The sequence below is a fragment of the Vigna unguiculata genome, chromosome 2, assembly GCF_004118075.2.
Source record: "Vigna unguiculata cultivar IT97K-499-35 chromosome 2, ASM411807v1, whole genome shotgun sequence".
Lineage (NCBI taxonomy): Eukaryota > Viridiplantae > Streptophyta > Magnoliopsida > Fabales > Fabaceae > Vigna > Vigna unguiculata.
The window spans coordinates 9,188,261-9,210,557 of NC_040280.1; the positions used below are offsets into that span (position 1 = coordinate 9,188,261).

Consider the following 22,297-nt stretch of genomic DNA (forward strand, 5'->3'; position numbering starts at 1 on the left):
TGGTATGATAAAATTTTAGTTATAATTAAAAAGTTGTTGTAAAATGAACTAAGGACGATAAATAATTGACTCTGCATAAGATTTAATTTTACTTGTTCATAATTATAAGATTAAAATACTCCATTCATCCATGTTTTTGTTGAAAAATCTTAAATAGGTCCTAAGATTTTTTTTAGTATCAATTAGGTCCATATTTTTGAAAATGTGTAACAATTAGGCCCATTCCGTTAGTATGATATTAACGGTGTTAAGGACATGCCACGTATGAGCTCCTCATTTTTTTGAATTTTGAATTTTAAATTTTAAATTTTTTTAAATTTTTTTTAAATTTTTTTAATTTTTTTTTGAAAATTATTCATGCTACGTGTCACATCAATATTGTGCCACGTGTCAAGTCAGTAAGGTGACACGTGTCAAGTCATTGTTTGAATCTCAATTTGGTCCATATATTTGTTATTTTAATTATATTTTAGTCCATTTTTTTTTTAATTTTCAATTTCATCTTCTCCAAATTGAGATCAAATTTAACTTTTATATAAATTTTATAATGATATTTTTATTAAACAATTTTAATAATATTAAGTTTATTTTTATTTTGTTTTAAAATTTTAAAATATTTATTTTAACTTGTTACAAAATTGTTTTAAATAATTTATATACAAATGTTAGAGTTGGTTTAAAAATAACAATTTTATAAATTTAAATATAAAATTTTAAAACAATTTTGTAAAAGGTTAAAATAAATATATTTAAAAAATTTTAAAAAAATGGACTGAAATGTAATAAAAATAACAAATATATGGACCAAATTGAGATTCAGACAATAATTTGACACGTGTCACCTTACTAACGTGACACGTGGCACAATATTGACGTGACACGTGGCATGAATAATTTTCAAAAAAAAATTAAAATTTTAAAAAAAATTAAAAAAAATTAAAAAAAAATCAAAAAAATGTGGAGCTGACACGTGGCATATCCTTAACACCGTTAACATCATACTAACGGAATGGGCCTAATTGTTACACATTTTTAAAAATATGGACTTAAATGAGACTAAAAAAATCTTAGGACCTATTTAAAATTTTTCAACAAAAACATGGATGAAGGGAGTATTTTAACCTAATTATAATACCGGGATCCATAATCTTATAAGTATATACTTCTTTTTTACTGTGTAGCCACCTATGACATAATACTAGCAGCTGTATTAATTACCTTTAACAATAAATAGATGAATATTAAACATTAATAAATATTTGCACTTTTTTTTATTAAATGATTATAGAATAATCCAGAAGAGAATGGAAAAGACAAAAAAAAAATGAGGAATCGTATCTAGACGAGAATGGAAAAGACAAAACGAAAAAAGAAAAAAGAAAAAAAGAAAAAAGAGAAGGGTGAGAAATGGTGGCATTAGGGAAGGCAACGGCCAAGCTGCAATAAGTTAAGGCCTAAGCCTAAAATTAGGTTGAGAGGTCGTTTTCTTCCCTGTGTTTCTTCAGCTACCCTCTCATGAGTAGTTTAGGATAGCACAGGCAGTAAAAAAAACATTAATTTATGTAGTTTAATTTTTTTTCTTCTTTTACTTTAAATGGAACTAAAATAAAAAAATAAAAAATACAATTTATTTATAATTCCTATGAAATAAATATTTATTATAAAAAATATATAAAATTTAAGTAATAATTTGTGAAAAAATTAAATATAAACAATAATTGATATTTAATATTTAGTGATCATTATTTAAAATTTAATTATGTAAGAGTTAAATGTGCATGTTCAGAATTTATATAAATTGATTTAATATAATTATCATTAAAATTAGATTGAGGTAAATTTAGTCAAGTTTGGATATTTTTCCGACACGTATTGTTTTGTAAGTTACAAATCATTATATTATATCATTGGACAAATAGTTTAATGCTAGCTAATAATTAATAATTTCTTTTAACGTGTGATCATTATAAAAATATTTGATTAATGATTTTTTTTAGTAATAAAAAATAATTAATTATTATAATGATTAATTTATAGACAAAAATTATTGGTGACTAAAATAATTTCAAAAAATTATAATTGATCTCTAAATTAGTAACAAAAATAGTTTCTATTATAAATTGGTTTTTAAATTTATCACTGACATGAGTTATTTAGATTTTGACTATCAAAAGAATTGGTCTCTAAATTAGTTTCTAATTACAAAATTGATTTCTAAATTGGTCTCTAAACATATTTTTTAGTTATAAAATTAGTCACTATTTGATAATTTTTTTGTAGTGGAAGAAATATTCGTCTAGAAGGGGAATAAAGCATGCTGACATATTATAATTTTCTTGTGTAAAGGAAGTATGAACTAAATGTTATAATTTGAAAAGCAAGCACACCCAATTTTTATATTGTTTTATCGAAACTCGGGCTATGTCTAGTTTTCCTTTAAATGCATAATCTAAGAGGTTTCACTAATCAAATTTATTTGATTACAAGCAAGTACATAAACCTTTTCAGGTTATTAGTGTCAACCTCTTCAAGTATTAGAGTGTCTTAAGTATGTTAACTATTTATAAGGAAAGTTTCAATATAATCATGAGAGATTTATGTTCTTTTCATTCTTTCTTCTTTAGTATCTTTTATGAATTTTGTCTTTCTTCTTCTTCAATGCAAATGACCATCGAAGGTTTTATTTCAATCTCATTAATGTATATGAGTATCTTTACATTCATCATTTCAAAAGAAAATTATTGATGTAATCTTTGAGATAGTCTTTAGCTTTTCTTCCTTTAAATATGTTGTTTATGAGATTTCTTCTTTTGATTACTTTCCCCTAGTGTCTTCTATATTTGTATTTCTTTATTGGAAGTTTTCAAACCATATGACCATTGAAACTCTTGAAACATAGAACATTTGATTTCATCTCAACCTCTTTGTACACATTGCTTCATAAAGAAAGTCTTGATAGAGTCTTCAAGTTCATCTTTGGATTTTCTTGCTTGAAGCTCCTATGTAATGAAATATCTTTATTGAAGCTTCAACTCAGTATTTTGTTCTTTGAGATCAACAAATGCTTGAAGTGGGATGTTCAAATTCTTTTTCTACTAAAATGGAAACTTTGTAAGACATATTTCATTAGTAGTAAAATCAATGTTAAATGACATTTGATAGTTAAAATAGTTTTCTATTTCAATATATTTAATTTTCTTGTGATTTTTTTTATTTCAATTTGTTTATCTAGAAATAATTTGATCGTTGTAATGAACCGATGATAATAAATCATAGGAATAGGGAAATGTAATGCAATAACATCATTAATGCATCAACAAGGTGTTGCAGTCATTTATTGGACAATCCAGCTTCATATTGTCTGATCAAGCCAAAATTACATCAAAATTACATCATCTGATAAGTAAAGTTTGTATTATGATCAATTAAGCATGTTTTGGTCTGATCAGTTCAAATACTAAGTCTTTTGTGTAATACATGTTGAATCGTGTAATCAATGTAAACATAAACTTTGATAAAGTTATGTTCATTCAGGTGATGAACCCACTGAAGAACAATTATACACCTATATTGAGTTTGATTTGTGGATATTTTTTTTTATGATTAATAAAAAAATCAACAAAGTTCATCTTATGTACTCACCTTCTTTTACTAATCTTTGTCACACTAGACACTATAGTTGGGGAGCAAAACAATAGGTGGGTGTGCATCATTGTTGCAATCATGGGCACAGTATCACATAACATATATCACATTGTTTTCCACCAACAACCTTCATACCCCATATTGAGTAGATGGAGCAACAACAAAGTTCCGAATTTTCAGAAATATCTCTCACAGTGACCTTTTAGGGTATAAGTTTGTGATTGATCACATTCAAGCCAATGAGGTCATACAAAAAATAAATATCATTAAATTCAATTCCACAAAGTCCTTAAATTTTATAAATATCACATTCTGTAACGTACATTGATTTATTGTAGTTTATACAAAATTCATATAGAGACTTAGATACATCCACCCTGGTAGAAGTCTACAAAGATGTTCAACTATGGACCATATAATGTCATGCTTTGCTTTACAGTAGTTCAATTGACCAGTACAATAGAGTGAATTTACAATTTGGTTAGTTTCATAAGGTCCATGTCCCACCAAATAACTTGAAAAGCTCCACAGAATGACATGTGGGAATGATCAGACAAAAATTGACTAACAAAGCATGCTCAATATATTGAATATGGAACAATTGTTGTGAATTAATGTTGTATAGTCATTTAATGCAAGGACCTCTATTCCACGCCCATGACTACATGGAATCTAATAAGGCCAATTCCATATACTTATTATGTATGTTGCAACTACTATGAGATCCATGGACACAACAAAATTCACCAGAGTTCGCATTTCATATTGTAAACAATAATAATTTGTCATATGTGGACCCTTACCATCATTCCTTTGTAGTTAAACAATTCATTACTTCAGCACCATAACCTATGGATGATAAAAGACACTCATTTGCATATAATTTAACTTATTTCTTCTATAATTTGTTTGCATCAAGTCTCATAACACTATCTATCAACCAACACTTACATCCAATTTATACATCCAAGACACTTTGATAATCAAGTTGATAGTTCTTTAACTTTATTCCAAATAAGAGATATTAGGGAACACAAGTAATGCCTTACCTCAGTCTTTGATCTCTCGAGCTAGCTCCTTCTCGGCTTGCACACGTCATCTCCTAAAGTAAGCGGTTTGGACCCTTAAGGGATTACCTGCGGAAGGGGCTCCGGCGATCAAGTCAGCAAAAAGGCTCTCAAAAGTCAAATATCAGATTAGGGAATTAATGAAAGCATACCTTTAATTGTTGGGGTCCACTCGTATTTAGAGAATCATTAAACGTGTTTGCCCCTTCTTGTGGGTTAGGCCTTTTTTGAGTCATTTTGGGCCAATACCCAGATTCCTTATGGGCCTGGGTTGAGCCCAAGTTCTGAGCGTATGTGAGAGGCTTAAATTCGAAGTTAATGACCTTATATTCAACATGATACTTTATAGTAGGTGGCCTAAGCCGCTATGTGAATTTGTTTAACTGATTACCCATATATTGTTTCTATTTGTGGGACTATACCTAGGTGGTTTTGGCCGTGTAGTTATCCAAATATGCCCAGGTATAGTACATCAGTCTCCCAATCTTTGGTGAGATAGATATCGTGTCGAAGGTTTGGATGTTTATCAATTTGGGGTAAGTAACGAGTTGTATTAGTGCATGCAATGTATATCCAACATATCGGTTTGGTGAATTTTGGCAATGCGGGTTATCATGACAATTTGCCTACTGGTCCTGATAGTTCTCGGCAAGAAAAAAATATTTCTTGATATGGTATGGTATAGTAGTCCCCTAGTCTTGAAATGTGAGGAACATTGCTAAGACTAATGTCAGAAGCATCGAATGTAGGTGGAGGGGTGTCAGCTGTTAGGAGTCTTAGCAGAGGGATTTGCGCAACCGTTTTGAGTCCTGTGACGCTTCGCATTCGTCGTGACGTTTCGCCTGATCATTGTTTGGGCGGGAAAACTTGTAGTGGTTCAAATGCTGGCTATAAATAGAGGTAATGAGAAATATTTGTTCACCTTGGTTCATTTCCTAAAGGTATGTCAAGTGCTAGTGGTAGCGTGTCTTCGTCTAGTTTGGGTAGTGGGAGTGAACATACAGGGGAAGGGGGTAGTAGTCGGTCAAGGAGTGGAGTTAGTGGTCAGTTGGCTAGTGAAGGGAGGATCCCAATGGAGGTGACTATGGAGACAAGAGAAGATCCACCAAAGGAGATAGCGGAGAGTAGCTTGCCGGCAAGGGCCGGATACAGATGTGTGGTCGAGGATGTGTGAACTAACATTCTTTGTTCAGATGGTCTCAGTTGTTAAAATCTTGGCTTAACTGCATACCTGTTTTCGAGAGGGGTGCCCGGAGGGATATTGTGGCTTTGGAGAGAGTCAGCGCCATCGACTACGTATGTCATGGCCAGAAAGGTGCTTCTGAGGGGTTTTTCTATATGTATATGTGCCATTTCTCACAGTTGTACGTGAGGTTGCCTTTTGATGACTTCACAATAGGGGTATTACGTTTGTTGAATGTTGCCCCTACTTAGTTGCATCCCAACAAATGGCGTATCTACAAGCTTTCCGGGTGTTGTGCCGGTCATTGTATTTGCAGCCATCTCCGCAATCATTCTTATACTTTTATGATACTCGACCCAAGAATCCAAATACATGGTTGTCGTTGATAAGCTGGCCAGGAATAAGTAGGCTGGATGGTTTTACACAGTCGTTTAAGCACTTCAAAGATGGACTTTTTAAGGTGGTAGTCAAGGAGCTTGGGCGTTCCTACTTTTACAATGATGATGGGAGCGCTAAGTTCCCATTCAGCTGGACCGACAATCCTTGGCGTTATAAGGATATGAAAAGGGAGAAGTTGTCGCTAGCCGATAGGGAGGTGGTGGAGACCCTGATGAAGTTTAACGATAAGATGCCCACTAAGGGCTTAGTTAGGGTTTATTATTTCGTACATCCCATTGTTGATATAGAAGGTATATTTTTTGTGTTTTAAGTGATATGTTGTGTTTGAGAGAACTGACCGATGTTTTACTGTTATTATAGGTCACATGGCACAGCTTGGAAAAAAGAACATGAATTTGTTCCAAGCCCTTTCGTAAGGAGAATACTGAATTTCCCAACCTTCAAGATCCACTAGTGGAGGTGCACGTCCATGTCGCACGAAGAGAAAGGCGGACATGCCAGCCAAGCAAGGTGGTGGAAAGGATGTTAAGAGGGTGAGGGCTACCTTATTGGGGTCGGGGTCCTCTTTTGATGCGAATAAGCTTGGGGCCAGGCTGATCGAGTTGCTAGAGACTACCGTCCGACGTGATAATGATATTAATTTGTTAGAGTCTTTGGTTAATTCTATTGACAACATGGAGCCTAATGCCATGGTTAAGGCTATGCTCGAGTTTAGAAGCAAGGCCTTGATATTGGGATGTAGGGTGGGAAGCTTGTACCAGAGAGAGCTGAATGAGGGTAGCTGGTCCAAGGTGGAGGAGTTGAAAGAGAAGCTGAAGGTCCAAGCCAATGAACACGCAGAAGAGAAGGCGACTTGGAAGAAGGAGAGGGAGGAATTGCTAGAAAAGAGGAAGAGGTTGGGCTCCTAGAGGGTGAGATGTTTGGACTCCAAGAAGAAACTTAATGAGAAGATTACGGATCTTGAGACCGACTATGATGAACTAAAAGAAAAACAGGATGGTTTGGAGAGCAAACTTGAAGACCTGAACTATCAGATTATCCAAGAGCATATTAACGGCTTCCATAAAGGTTTGAGGCAAGTTGCCTTCTTCCACGAGGATATAGATGTGTCAGACGTCAAGTTTGACGTGAATAAAGATGTGGTTGATAGGCAACTAGTAAACGAAGCAGATTCAAACCCGGAGGAAGAAGCGGAAAAGGTGGCGAATGAAGCTGTGGTGAATATTGATGAGGTTGCGACCGTGGAAGTGAACATGGATCAGATATAGACTTAGGATTTATGGAGCTGAGTATTTGATTCACTTTTTTCAACCTAAGTCTATAATAACCCGTACATTTTTCTTATTCTTCTAATATGATGAATGCTTTATGTATATTTGTCGGATGAATGTGCTTCATATACCTATTGTGTTGTATGATGCCGCTAGTTTGTGTTATAGGCGCACGTTGTCTGATATTTATGTCAATTTGGTACTTGTTATAGCTGTATGATATCGACATTATAGACTGTATACTTTGTTGATGGGAGTTTTTAGAAAATAATCAAGGATTTGAGAAAATGACGTAACAACTTTGATATTCGACCCAAGCCGCCTAGTTTAGTATGTGGTGGTGAACTTCGAAAATTACTCAACGATTTTGTAGAAAACAGCGTGATGGTATTAGTGTTCGACCCAGGCCGCTTATTGTAGTAGGTGGTGGGGAAGTTTTTAGAAAATCTCTTAACAATCGTTAACAGAACAACACAATTGTTTTGATATTCAACCCAGGCCACCTACTTTAGTATATGGCGGGGGAATTTTAATGAAATTAACGTAATAATTTATGTTTGACCCAGGTCGCTTACTTGTTGTAAGTGGTGGAGAACTTTAAGAAAGAAACGTAATAATTTGTGTTCGACCTAGGCCACTTACTTTGGTAAGTGGTGGAAAACTTAAAAAAATTAACGTAATAATTTGTGTTCGACTCAGGCCGCTTACTTGTTGTAAGTGGTGGGGAACTTAAGAAAATTAACTGAATAATTTGTGTTCGACCCAAGTCGCTTATTTTGGTAAGTGGTGGGGAACTTAAGAAAGAAACGTAATAATTTGTGTTTGACCCAAGCTGCTTATTTGTTGTAAGTGGTTGGAAACTTAAGAAAATTAACTGAATAATTTGTGTTTGACCTAGGCCGCTTATTTTGGTAAGTGGTGGGGAACTTAAGAAAGAAACATAATAATTTGTGTTCGACCCAGACCGCTTACTTGTTGTAAGTGGTGGGGAACTTAAGAAAGAAACATAATAATTTGTGTTCGGCCCAGGCCGCTTATTTTGGCAAGTGGTGAGGAACGTTTAAGGAGTAATTTGCGAATCTGTTGAATATAGGAAAAACCCTTTGCTTTTATTCATGAAGTTTGGGTGCCTCGTTAAAAACTCCATGCCAAAACCCTCCTTAGGGAAAAAAATGTCAGGTGAGTTAAAAGAGTACACCCAGGGTTACAAGTTGTACTCATTATATTGACAAAGTTAGCTAAAGTAGAACTTTATGTGAGATACATTCCACGTGTTCGGTATCTCTTCTCTTGATAGCGGCTCGAGTCTATAGGCGCCTCCTCCTGCATCCTCTTATATTCGATATGGGTCATCCCAATTGGCTAAGAACTTGTCGTCCTTTTTTATTGCATTACTGACCATTCTCCAAACTATGTCTCTTTTAACGAACGTTCGTGGGCATAAGTTTGAGTTGTATTTTTTGACCGCTCTCTGTTTTACCCTTATGTTCTGGATTTGCGCTTTTTATCGTAACTCAGTTAATAGGTCTAGGTGGGTGCACAAATTTTGTTGGTTCTGGTTGGGGTCGTATACTTGACGACGTAAGGAAGGTTCTCCAATTTTGATTAGTATCATTGCTTTCGCACCGTACACCAAGCTGAAAGGGAATTCGTTAATGGTGGATTGGGGGTGCATCTGTAGGCCCATAATACTTCCAACAAATCTTCTGGCCATCAGCCTTTTGCACCATCTAATCGTTTTCGCAACTCGACCAATATGACCTTGTTGGTGGCTTTGGCTTGTCCATTGGTCTGTCGATGCTCTACGGAGTTGGTGATGTGTTTGATGCCAAGGCCGGTGTAGAATTTGGCGAGCTTCTTATCTATGAATTGTCGGCCATTGTCAATTATGATAGTGTGCGGGATTCCATATCAACATATGATGTCCTTCCATACAAACTGTTGGACTTGTTGTGATGTGATTGTGGCCAATGGCTTAGCCTCTATCCATTTCGTGAAATAGTCAATGTTGACAATGAGGAATTTCACTTGTCCTTTCCTTGGGGTGAAGGGTCCCAAGATGTCCACTCCCCATTTCGCGAATGGCCATGAGGAGAGTATGAAGTGCAACGATTCTTGTTTTTGGTGAATGAGGTTGTCATGTTTATGACATGGTATGCATTTCTTGACGAAGGCTTCACAGTCTGCCTCCATGGTTGGCCAGAAGTAGCTGGCTCTGAGTATTCTGGTGGTCATAGTTCGTGCACCTGAATGGTAGTCGCATATTCCTTCATGTATTTATCTAAGTATGTATTCTGCTTGCTCCCATGTAACACATTTAAGTAAAGGTTGCTCATACCCACGCTTGTACAATTTGTTGCCTATCATCGTGTATCGTGTCGCTTTTGCCAGCCATCCCTTGTCGGTATTGGGTGGAAGGTTACCGATTTTGAGGTATTGGATGTATGAGGTTGTCCAATTGTCGGTATGGCCTAGGTTGAGGCAAATGTTTGTTATGGATGGTGCAGATAGTGTCTGTTGTAGGAGGGATTTATGCCTACTTTGAGCTTAGTACTCGCGAGTTTGGACAAGACGTCCGCTCGTACGTTTCTCCTCTAGGGATATGCTGGATATGTACTCGGTCTAATCCGGATTGTATAATGTTGTGGACCAGGTGATAGTATTGGAGGAAAGTTACGTCTTTTATTTGAAATTCATCGTTGAGGTGGCCAACAGTGAACTCGGAATTTTTTTTGCATATTAGGGAGTGTATACCGACTTTGCGTGCTAGTGATAATCCCGCGATGATGGCTTCGTATTCGGCCTGGTTGTTAGAGATTTTAAAGGCGAAATGTAGGAATTTTTCGATGAGGGTGTGGTTGGGACCCTCTAGGAGGATATCAGCACCTGTGCCCCTTGGATTAGAGGAACCATTAACATAAAGTGCCCATTGGTTTTCCTCGGGGGTGTGTTGGAGGTCGTTGACAAAGTCAAGTAAGCATTGGGCTTTGATGGGACCGTGTGGTTCGTAACAGATGTTGAATTCAAAAAGTTCAACGGACCAGGACGACATTCGTCCGGCAAGGTCAGGTTTGTGGAGGATTTTCTGGATGGGGTAGTCGGTCTTAACAATTATATGGTGGTTTTGGAAGTATGGGTGTAGCCGTCTTGCTGTGTGCACCAAGGAGAGGGCTAGTTTTTCTACCATTTGGTATCTGGTTTTAGGATCTTACAAGGTTCGACTGACGAAGTACACTAGATGCTGGATCCCGACAAATTCTTGGACCAGGGCGGTGCTGACCGTGTAGTCTATTGCGGTGATGTATAGTAAGAGTGAGAGGTGTATATCTGGTTTGTGGAGGATTGGGTGGGGATGTAAGGGTATTTTTGAGGTCTTGGAAAACTTTTTTACAATCATCATTCCAAGAGAACTTTGCGAATTTTTTGAGGAGCTGGATAATGGGTCGGGTTTGTTCGGCCAGTTTTGGAAGAAATATGGATACGAGGTTAGCCGACCTACTAGGCGTTGTACTTCTTTGACGTTGGTAGGGTTGCACATCTCGATTATAGCTTTGCATTTTTCAGGGTTGGTCTCAATTTCACGTTGTGTGAGCATGAAGCCTAGGAATTTCTCGTTGTCGACGCCAAAAACACATTTCTCGGGGTTGAGTCTGAGGTTATACTGTCGTAGAGCGGAAAATACTGTGGACAAGTCTTGTGCATGTTGCAGGTGGCTGGGTGATTTGAAAACCATGTCATCAACGTATACTTCGACACACATGCCCATCAAATGGTTGAACACTTTGTCCATTAACCTGTGATAAGTAGCGCCTGTATTTTTGAGTCCAAAAGGCATAACCTTGTAGAAGTAGTTATCATCACTAGTAATGAATGCGATTTTGTTCATGTCGGTTGTGGCCATTGGTATCTGATTATATCTGGAATATGCATCTAAAACTGAGGACTTTGTTACTGGCTGCACCGTCTACTATCCGATCAATGTTGGGTAAGGGGTATGCATCTCTAGGGCAAGCTTTATTAAGATTTGTGTAGTCAACACACATTCTCCATTTTCCATTAGCTTTTTTGACTAGGACAACATTAGAAAGCCATGTGGTGTAGTGAGCTTTAGCAATGAATCCGGCATCTAGTAATTTTTCGGCTTCTACCTTTGCTGCCAACCATCTCTCTTCTCCCAATTTCCTTTTCTTTTGTGAGATGTACCTGGCTTCTTTATATATTGGCAACTTATGGACTGCTACTTGAGGATCTACGCCGGGTAAGTCTGCAGTTGACCAACATTCCTTTGAAGTTAAACAATTCATTACTTTAGCACCATAACCTATGGATGATAAAAGACACTCATTTGCATCTAATTTAATTGATTTCTTCTATAATTTGTTTGCATCAAGTCTCATCTATCAACCAACACTTACATCCAATTTATACATCCAAGACACTTTGATAATCAAGTTGATAGTTCTTTAACTTTATTCCAAATCACTCCACAATCGGTATACTTTGAAATCTAGTGACCAAACACAACCACAACAATCACAATTATCACGATGCAATTCACACATAATCGACGCATCACTATAGAATCAATCACTATTACAAAAAATAAGAGCTTATCATTATGATAAAATTATACTTTAAAAATTTCTCAACTTATTAATGTGAGATCCCAGAAATTTTAATAATTAGAAAAATATGCAAATATGGTTACATATTTTAAGTAGAAGATAAAACAGTTTGTTAGTTATAATTTAAAGGATTTATTCTAGTTTAAGATTTATTTTATAAGCATAAGATTTGGTGAATAATTATTCAACTAGAAAAAATATTATTAGATATTAGGAGATATTCTTGGATATTATTATATATTAGATATTGTTACAAATTAAAAAATATTCTTATATGTTGTTAGATAATAATAGGTGATAATAAAATATTGTATTTGCCTTTGAGATATTAGCCTTATAAATACAAGAGGACAAGGTTTACGAGAGAGAATTTTAATAAAAAATGTGGCAAGTAAAGGAGGAAAGGAGAAGGTTTTAAAGGTTGAGTTTTGAAGGGAAAGAAGGAAGAAGTGAAGAGTAAAGGACAAGGGGAGCTAATTATTTTAATTGTTTCAAGATGTTCTAACTTGTTTAAACTTGTTTTTACATCTTATTTATTAATATATATATATATATATATATATATATATATATATATATATATATATAATGAGGTTTGGTGGTGTATTCATGTTGTGTGAGAAACCCTGTATGGACAAGGGAAAATTGTTGATATGTTTGTGTGTTTGTCTCTCAGCAAAAGTCTTAGGTTCTTAGTAACTTTGTGTGGTTATACAGCTGATGAACTTCGCTTGTAAGTCTTTTTGAGAGAGCAGTGGGGAGTGAACTTCGTTCGTAAGACTCTGGGAACCATGAGCAGTTAGGAACCTGTAGACTGAGATATTTGCGTAGGAGACCACACATGTGTTTGTATGATGTGGTTAAAACTATTATTATGATAACTATTGTTGCTCACCCACCTGTCTGTGATTGTTGATTCGTTTATGTGTGATTGTTGATTGACCATATTGTAAAATGCAATGAAGGGTGAAGAGTGCATCTTGAGCTTAATTTAACTAATTTTATATAAATTCAACTCACTCATATTGACATCACATTGATAAGACTTCTAATGATTTGAAGATAACATCGTAAACTTCAACATCATCTAGATCAATTTCAAATTCACTATCATTAAATTGAATAGCAAGTTCATGTAAAGTGACCTCATTCATAGTTTGTTCAATTTCTTCTAGGATTTATTATATGATTCATTGTTGAGAATATTTTTTAATATCTTTTGACTTAAATTACTTTTTTAGAAAATATTTCTATTTTTAAAAATATTTTTAATTTTAGAAATTAGTTATTATTTTAGAATTAAAATTTTTTAGATAATGTAAATATTCTTATATTTTATATTCGTTATATTTTTAAATTTAAAATATTTATATAAATTTTTTTAATTTGTTATAGTAAATTGATTAAATAATTTATTAAATCATCGTTGTGTTAATAAAACATTTTTAACTAATTATACTTTTTTTTGTGTTCTTCATGTTTATAAATGTTTAAATCTTTTTCCTTATTATAAATTTAAAAACTCTAATTTTAATCGTTCTATATTTTATATCGCATTTCCTAAATTATTTTTAAAAAGTTATTTCATGAATAATAATAATAATAATAATAATAATAATAATAATAATAATAATAATAATAATAATAATAATAATATAAAAGTCTATTATTCTTTTGTCTTTCATAATTTATTTTTATTTTAAAATACCATTACTATGATAAAAGATTATGCTTAATTATTATACAAAACTAATATTTCAAAATCATAGTGTATTTGTAATATCCAATTTAATAGTTTTTAAGTTACTAAACAAAACATTATATCATGATCAAACAAAGCAGAGAGTCAGAATAGGCCATATAGAATGTTAATACAGTCATCCAAAAATAATCGTATAAGTCGCAAACTATAAGTGTAGCCTATGCTAAGGAAGAGATAACATATACATCCAAAAACTCTATTCCAAAGCATGAACAAGAACCACTATCAGGCATCTCTATCCACGATCAACTCCTGTCCAAGAGGGGAGTATCATCACCTGGATCCTTTTCTGCTCACACCAATTCATAGGTGATCATTGCAAAAGAGGACATACACAAAAAGAACATGCACAAACAAGAAGGGTAAGCTAACTAAAAGAAGAGAAATCATGCAGTTCAATTATAATTATGGGCAAGAGTTTTCACATCCATCAGAATTACTTAAACCACCACAACACAACACAGATACATGACTCTAGACTCAATATCCAGATTATGTAAGCGACATTGGATCTCTTGGTGGCTTGCACCTGTGAAGGTTCCCAAACTCTGCAGAGTTTGGGCTCAAGGGGTTATCACCCAACCACTCCCAAGGTAAGTCCCCTTCGCGTCTATGACGGATCGGGTCCACAGACTAGGACCTCCTGCTACTCCTCATGACATAATCCATTACACTCTACATGACCCTTAATGGTTATTGGAGCGTAAGGATACCAACCAAAATTGAGTCCTCATGTCCTTACATATACTAAAACATTTCCCTTAGAATTTCCCTTAAAATCCTAGTACAATCACACTTCTCATATTCCAATTTCATACAATATCATTACCTAGTCTACTAGTTATGACAAACCAAGCATAGTATGAACAAATACCACATTATCTCGTTTAAAATACAGCTTCATCCATTTAAAATAGGGAATTAATCATAACTCTGCAGTGATTCTCGCTCAAGCTAGAGGATCTCGCCTAGGCTAAAGGATCTCGCCCAGGCGAGAGGGCTATCTCGCTTAGGCGGGTCACACTCGCCTGAGCGAGGCTCCAAATAGAGGCAACTTGAAATCTGGTCGAATTCTCACTCAGGCTAAGTTGTTTCGCTTAGATGAGAGTGACTCTCGCTTAAGCGAAACAAGCTCGCCTAGGCGAGGTTTTGCGTAGGAACATGGGTGGGTTTTCTGGCATTTTTGCTCAGGCGAGAGCTGCTCACCTAAGCAAAAATACCATATTTCCAATCTGTTCCCACATGTACAATCCATGAAATTTATGCCAACAACTCCAATTCAGCACAAATAAGTGATCCAAGCATCGAACAAACATAGATTCATGCAATCAAAGGTATCAAGGATAATTATATACGAAATTTTAAGCAAAACAGTCAGCTTCCCTTATCTCTAGAAGTTACTAACTAGCCAGAACACTTCCAACAAGGGGCACCTTAATTGCACAACCTAAGGAGCTGAAATCTAGGTTCACAAACTGAGAATAGGATCCTAATTTGCCTCAGCAAAAATGGAGCTCCAGAATTCCAAATTGGAGAGAATTGGGGAGGCTAGAATTAACTTACATGGAGGAAAAGGAAATTCGGCTAGGGGAAGAGGTCCTATTTTGGTCTCAGGTTCACTTGCTGTCACAGGAAGGAAAGAGGGATCAGAATTGGTGCTCAAGCCTCCTGGTTAGAGAGGAGTGAGAGAAACAGGGAGGAAGGAGAAAAATATGCTGAATGAGAGTGAAAGAGTGTTGTTTTGTGCACTGGCAAAGAGAGAGGGGAAAGAGTGTCTAAAAAGGGGGGTCTCACATCCTCCCCAACAATAAAAATTTTTGACCCAAAAATTGAGACTTACCAGAGAACATGTGGGGATATGACTTTCTCACATCCTCTTCTAATTCCCAAGGGGAATCACCCGTCCTCTTGTCCCAGATGACCTAGACTAGACTGATGGACTTCCCTCTCAACTGCCTTGTCTGGATATCACCAAGACCAACAGGCTGAACCTCCACTGAAAGATCTCCTCTAATTTGCAAGTCTTCCACCTCCAGCACTTGAGAGGGGTCAAGCACATACTTCCTTAACTGCGAAACGTGAAACACCGAGTGGAGGTTGGTCAACTAAGGAGGCAAGGCGATCTCATAAGCCACTGGTCCAATCCTTCTCAAGATATGATATGGACCAATGAACTTAGGAGACAATTTCCTCGAGCGGATTGCCCTTCCCACACAAGTGGTCCCCAAGTGCAAACTCCAAAGGTCTTCTCCTCTTATCAGCATAGGATTTCTGCCTACTTTGGGATGCTTTCATTCTTCCTTGTATGAGCTTGACCTTCTTAGTAGTCTGCCTCAACAACTCTGGTCCCACCACCATTGACTCCCCATCTTGGTACCCGCATAAGGGAGTCATTCACTTCCTGCCATAGAGAGCCTCGTATGACGCCATGCCAATGCTTGCATGGAAGCTTTTATTATAGGTAAACTCCACCAAAGGCAGGACCTCATCCCAGGCACCTAGATGGTCCAACATGCAAGTCCGCAAGAGGTCCTCAAGTGACTAGATCGTCCTCTTTGACTGACCATCCGTCTGAGGGTGATAAGTTGAGCTTATAGCAAATCTACTGCCCAAGGCACTCCATGCAACTTCACGATTTCACTAATTTACATCATCTTCGCCATGGACATCCTCAGATTCACAGCTAGGAAGTGGTCGCTCTTGGTCAGGCGATCTACTATAACCCAGATGGCATCGTGGCTCCTCACAGTCCGTGGCAAGTGGATAACAAAATCCATGGTAATGCTATCCCACTTCCACTCTGGTATCTCCAACTGTTGCAGCATCCCTCTAGGTCTCTGATGCTCTGCCTTGGCCTTCTAATAGGTCAAGCAGGATGATACAAACTGGGCAACATCTTGCTTCATGCCCAACCACCAAAAAGATTCCCTCAGATCCTGATACATTTTAGTCATGCCTGGTTGCATGCTAAAATGGCTCTTGTGCCCTTCTTCGAGAATCATACCCCTCACCTTCATGTCCTTAGGTATACAGATTCTGCCTCTGAATCTTAACACCCCATCACCTCCCATCACCAAGTCTTTGTCTTTCTCGGTGCCAAACAACTCCACCATTTTCTGCAACTTGGGATCAGACAGTTGTCTTTCCTTTATCAAACCAAGGAAATCATTAGACACCACTAGATGGTTGCATCTAATGACGCCCCCTCCTAAAACCACCTACAACCGCATATCTCTGAATTGTTCCACTAAGTCCAACTCCTTGACCATCATGTAAGATGCATGAACTTTTTTTCTGCTCAAGGCGTCAGCTACCACATTTTTTTTCCTAGGTGATACAGCAACTCGAAGTCAAAGTCTTTTAAGAACTCCATCCACCACCTCTGTCTCATGTTTAACTCTTTCTGGTCAAACAGGTACTTCAGACTTTTGTGGTCACTGAAAACCTGGAAATACGCACCATAAAGATAATGTCTCCAGATCTTCAGGGCAAACACCACTTGATGAAGGATTGACCCCAACCAAGGATGGAGGCATATGCTTAAGAAGACTAAGCATGTTTAGAAAGGAAGTTCACTAATCCTTCATCCCTTTCATTTGTGTTTGTTATTTTTGATTCCCTAAGTTGACTTAGTTTAATCAACTTTAGTTGACTTGTTGACCTTTGTCTAGGTTTGACTTGTTGACTATAGTTGACTTGACTTAAGCCAACATGCTAATCTATGTTTATTTGCTTTGTAGGTTAATTAGGAGTAAGAAAGCAATGCTAGGTGGCGCGTGGTGATTGGGGAGCATAAATGATGTGGAGGAGAGAGTGAAGCAAAGGCATAAAGCATAAAGTAAAAGGCATGAAGCAAGTGTACCTATGTACCTTTGGTCTTCTTTGTTTTTAGCACACTTTGGTCACTTTTTGGAGACATATAAGACACATTCTTTGTCTCCTTTTGTGCTAGAACGAAATTAGCCTTGCACACACCATAGTTAGCTCTTTTGTCTCTCATTTCTTGTAACCTTATTTGACCTAGTTTCTAGAAGCTAGGATTAGGTTTCTGTAGAGACATCCTTATGTATCTTTTATTTGTTGAAAGGCCTTTAAACTCTTCTATATAATGGGTGCTCCTAGACATGTAAAAGGGTCGAAGATTTTGAAGTAAAAGCACTCTTGTGTCTCAACCATTTGTGAGAGTTTCCTCCCTAGGAAGTGAATACTTTTAAGCCTTATCTTGCACAACAAGTGGTGGCACACATCCACTCATCTTCAAGGTTGTCATGGCTTCTAGCCTAGCCTTGTAGTGGCGTGCTTCTCACATTTTTACCATTCCTTTCTTTTCCATTTTATGTTTTCTTCTTCATTTAATTGTTCTTGGTTTTCTATTGTTTATGTGCTTTCCATTTCCTTTTTGTTTTGAATCAATCCATCATCTTCTTCTCTTGAGCTTTGTGAAAGGAACCTTCACATCTAAATAGCTTGCTATCTTAATGTCTAGTGGGGATTTCACTTAGCTTTCTTAATCAACTCACACCATATTCAATAATCTTAAAAAGGAACAAGATAATCCTTCATCACCACTGCTGCTAGCTCCAAGTCATGCGTGGGGTAGTTCTTCTCATGATTCTTTACCTGCCTTGAGGCGTAGGCAACTACTCTCTTGTCTTGCATCAGAACACACCCTAATACCTTATGGAAAGCATCAAATAAACATCAAAGGGGCTACTGGTATCACGAATCACCAGCACGAGGGCATTATTCAACTTTTGCTTCAATTCTAGGAAGCTCTCTTCATACCGGTCAGTCCAAGCAAAAGGCTTATCCTTGCGAGTCAGCTGTGTCAAGAGTGCCACCATCTTAGAGAATCCCTCAATGAATCTCCTATAGTAGCCTGTCAGCCCCACGAAGCTCATAATCTCAGTCATTGACTTAGGACGCTCCCACTTCAACACAACTCCCACCTTGGATGGATCCACAGATATGCCCTGAGCTAGATCATATGCCCCAAGAATTGGACGGTGGTCATCCAAAACTCGCACTTTGACAGTTTCACATACAGTTGCTTCTCTCTCAAGATGCTCAGAACTGTCCTCAGATGCTCTGAATGCTCTTCACGAGTTCAGGAGTATATCAAGATGTCGTCGATGAAAACCACCACGAACTTGTCTAGAAACGGCCTGCAGATTATGTTCATATAGTCCATGAACAAGGCAGGGGTGTTAGTTACACCAAAAGGCATCACTACATACTTGTAGTGCCCATATGGATCTGAAAGCGGTCTTCTGCACATCATCAGACTTAACTCGAATCTGATGGTATCCCGATCTCAAGTTGATCTTAGAAAACACTGCAACACCGTGCAACTGATCCATCAAGTCATCTATCCTTGGCAGAGGATATTTGTTCTTGATGATCAACTTGTTTAATTGCCTATAATCCACACAAAGCCTAGAATTGTCGTCTTTCTTCTTGACCAACAACATTGGCGCTCCCCAAGGTGACACGCTCGGTCTGATAAACTGTTTTTCTAGCAGCTCTTTAATTTGTTTCTTCAATTCCACTAACTCAGCAGGAGCCATTTTGTAAGGTGCTATTGATACTAGTCCTGCTTCAAGCACCAGATCAATGGAGAACTCTATCTCCCTAAGAGGAGGCAAGCCAAGCACATCCTCAGGGAAAACGTTTGAGAAATCCCTTACTACAGATGTCTCAAGATTTCCATCTCCATTCTCAACAGACCACTGATTAAACATCTAGCACACATCGTTGAGGTTCTGACCAAACCAGAAGCAGGCGTGGACACCACCAGATCAAACTGGAGTTCCCTCACCCGAAGACCCAACTCTACCACTTTAGATTCTGACACAAAGGAGTGTGTCGCTCCAGAATCATATAAAACGCACAAACTCCTACCAGCAATCATACATGATTCGATGATGAGGTTACCTGATATGACCGCTCTGTACCCGTCATGGCATATACTCGGCCAGCCACCTGAGGCCTTGTACCTCCCCTCGTCTGTTGTGGTTGAGACTGTGTTGGAGGCCTCAGTACTGCACTCCTACTGACGGGGCAATCTCTGATGAAATGACCCTCCTTGCCACAACTGTGAGACGTCCTCCTGCAAAGAGTTGAGGGAACGCATTCTTCATATGGGGTCCCCCACAAAGAAAGCAATGTGGTCTGGAAGGCTGAGATTGTTGAGGCTGATATGAGAACCTCCTAGGACCCTGAGATTGAGGCCTAGAGTATGGTTTCCTCCTATCGTCCTGTCTGCTCGTGGACTCAGATGGTCCTCCCACCTTTTTCTATGATCACTGCTGAACCTCGACCTCAGCTTTCAACTTCTCCATTACTCTTGCTTTCTCTACCAAGGTAGGGAATTCCTTGATAGAGAGTGGGTCCACCATGAGCTTGAGATCGCCTCTCAATCCATTCTCAAACTTTCTACACTGTCAATCCTCTGCCATTTTCAGGGTTTGGAATATGCCCAAGTGTTTGAACCTTTCAGCATACTCTGATACTGACATATCTCCTCGCATCAACTGCAAGAACTCGACCTCTTTGGCGTACCTCACATTCTCTGGGAAGTACTCAACATAAAACTTTTCTTAAACAGCTCCCAAGTGATAGGCTCATTGCTGTCCTCCAGCATCATCTTTATACTAGACCACTAGTGGACGGCCTCTCACGCCAGAAGATACTCAGAATATGCCAATCCGTTCTTGGCGGGACACCTCTTCGCGTCATAAATCCGCTCCATATCCCTCATCCACTAATCCACTTCATTCAGGCTAGTCTTACCATAAAAGCGAGACGAATGATGTTGAAGGAAATCCTCCAAACTCCACTCTTGCACTCAAGGTGGTGGAGACTGGGAAGAACCAACTGCAGAAAGATTCTCCCCTATCTGATGCAGGGCTTCCAAGTGCCTCTGCTAAGTCGCCTTCACTGCTAGTCTAGCAGACTCCATCTGCTGCAAGGCTAGGTTGTGATGATTCACCATGTTAGCATTCTGCTGTTGCATGGATACTATCATTGCCTTAATTGCTCCCACCAAGTAAAGGTTATCCGGGTTTGGAAGAGGAGGAGGAGGAGGCCTAGGTGCCATAGCTTTCTGACCACACAAAGAAAGAACCATCAGTCTGACTAACAGATACCAAAACTATGCCAAAGACATCACAAGGAACACACAACAGAAACTAAGCAAGCTCACACCTACAGATCCTAAAGGAACCACTGCTCTGATACCAAAAGTGTAACATCTCATTTAATAGTTTTTAAGTTATTAAACAAATCATTATATCATGATCAAACATAGCAGATAGTCAAAATAGGCCATATGGAATGTTAATACAGTCATCCAAAAATAACTGTATAAGTCGCAATAGGAAGAGATAACATATACATCCAAAAACTTTATTCCAAAGTATGAACAAGAACCATATCAAGCATCTCTATCCATGGTCAATTCATATCCAAGAAGGGAGTATCTTCACCTGGATCCTTCTCTACTCACACCAATTCATAGATGGTCATTTCAAAAGAGGACATACACAAAAAGAACACGCACAGACAAGAAGGGTAAGCTAACTAAAAGAAGAGAAATCATGCAATTCAATTATAATTATGAGCAAGTGTTTTCACATCCATCAGAATTACTTAAACCACCACAACACAACACAGATACATGACACTAGACTCAATATCCAAATTATGTAAGCGACATTGGATCTCTTGGTGGCTTACACCTGTGAAGGTTTCCAAACTCTGCAGAGTTTGGGCTTAAGGGGTTATCACCCAACCACTCCCTAGGTAAGTCCCATTCGCATCTATGCTGATTGGGTCCACAAACTAGGACCTCCTGCTACTCCTCACGACATAATCCATTACACTCTACATGAGCCTTAATGGTTATTGGAGCATTAGGATACTAACCAAAATTGAGTCCTCATGTCCTTAGATATACTAAAACATTTCCCTTAGAATTTCCCTTAAAATCCTAATTCAACCATACTTCTCATATTCCAATTTCATACAATATCATTACCTAGTCTACTAGTTATGACAAACCAAGTATAGTATGAACAAATACCACATTATCGCGTTTAAAATACAACTTCATCCATTTAAAACAGGGAATTAATCATAACTCTGTAGTGATTCTCACTCAAGCTAGAGGATCTCGCCCAGGCGAGAGGGCTATCTCGCTTAGGCGGGTCACACTCGCCTGAGCGAGGCTCCAAACAGAGGCAACTTGAAATCTTGTCGAATTCTCACTCAGGCTAAGCTATTTCGCTTAGACGAGAGTGACTCTCGCTTAAGCGAAACCAGCTCGCCTAGGCGAGGTTTCACAC

General features: G+C 37.6%; 1 protein-coding gene across 1 annotated transcript; it reads right to left on the minus strand.

Annotated features, from left to right (window-relative positions):
• Positions 1 to 15,874: 15,874 nt before the first annotated feature.
• LOC114174437 lies at positions 15,875 to 16,310 on the minus strand. The gene is made up of 2 exons (XM_028059280.1): positions 16,137 to 16,310; positions 15,875 to 16,021 (listed from the first exon to the last, which is right to left on the minus strand). The coding sequence occupies exons 1-2, from the start codon at positions 16,308 to 16,310 to the stop codon at positions 15,875 to 15,877; spliced, it is 321 nt and encodes a 106-aa protein (XP_027915081.1).
• Positions 16,311 to 22,297: the final 5,987 nt, after the last annotated feature.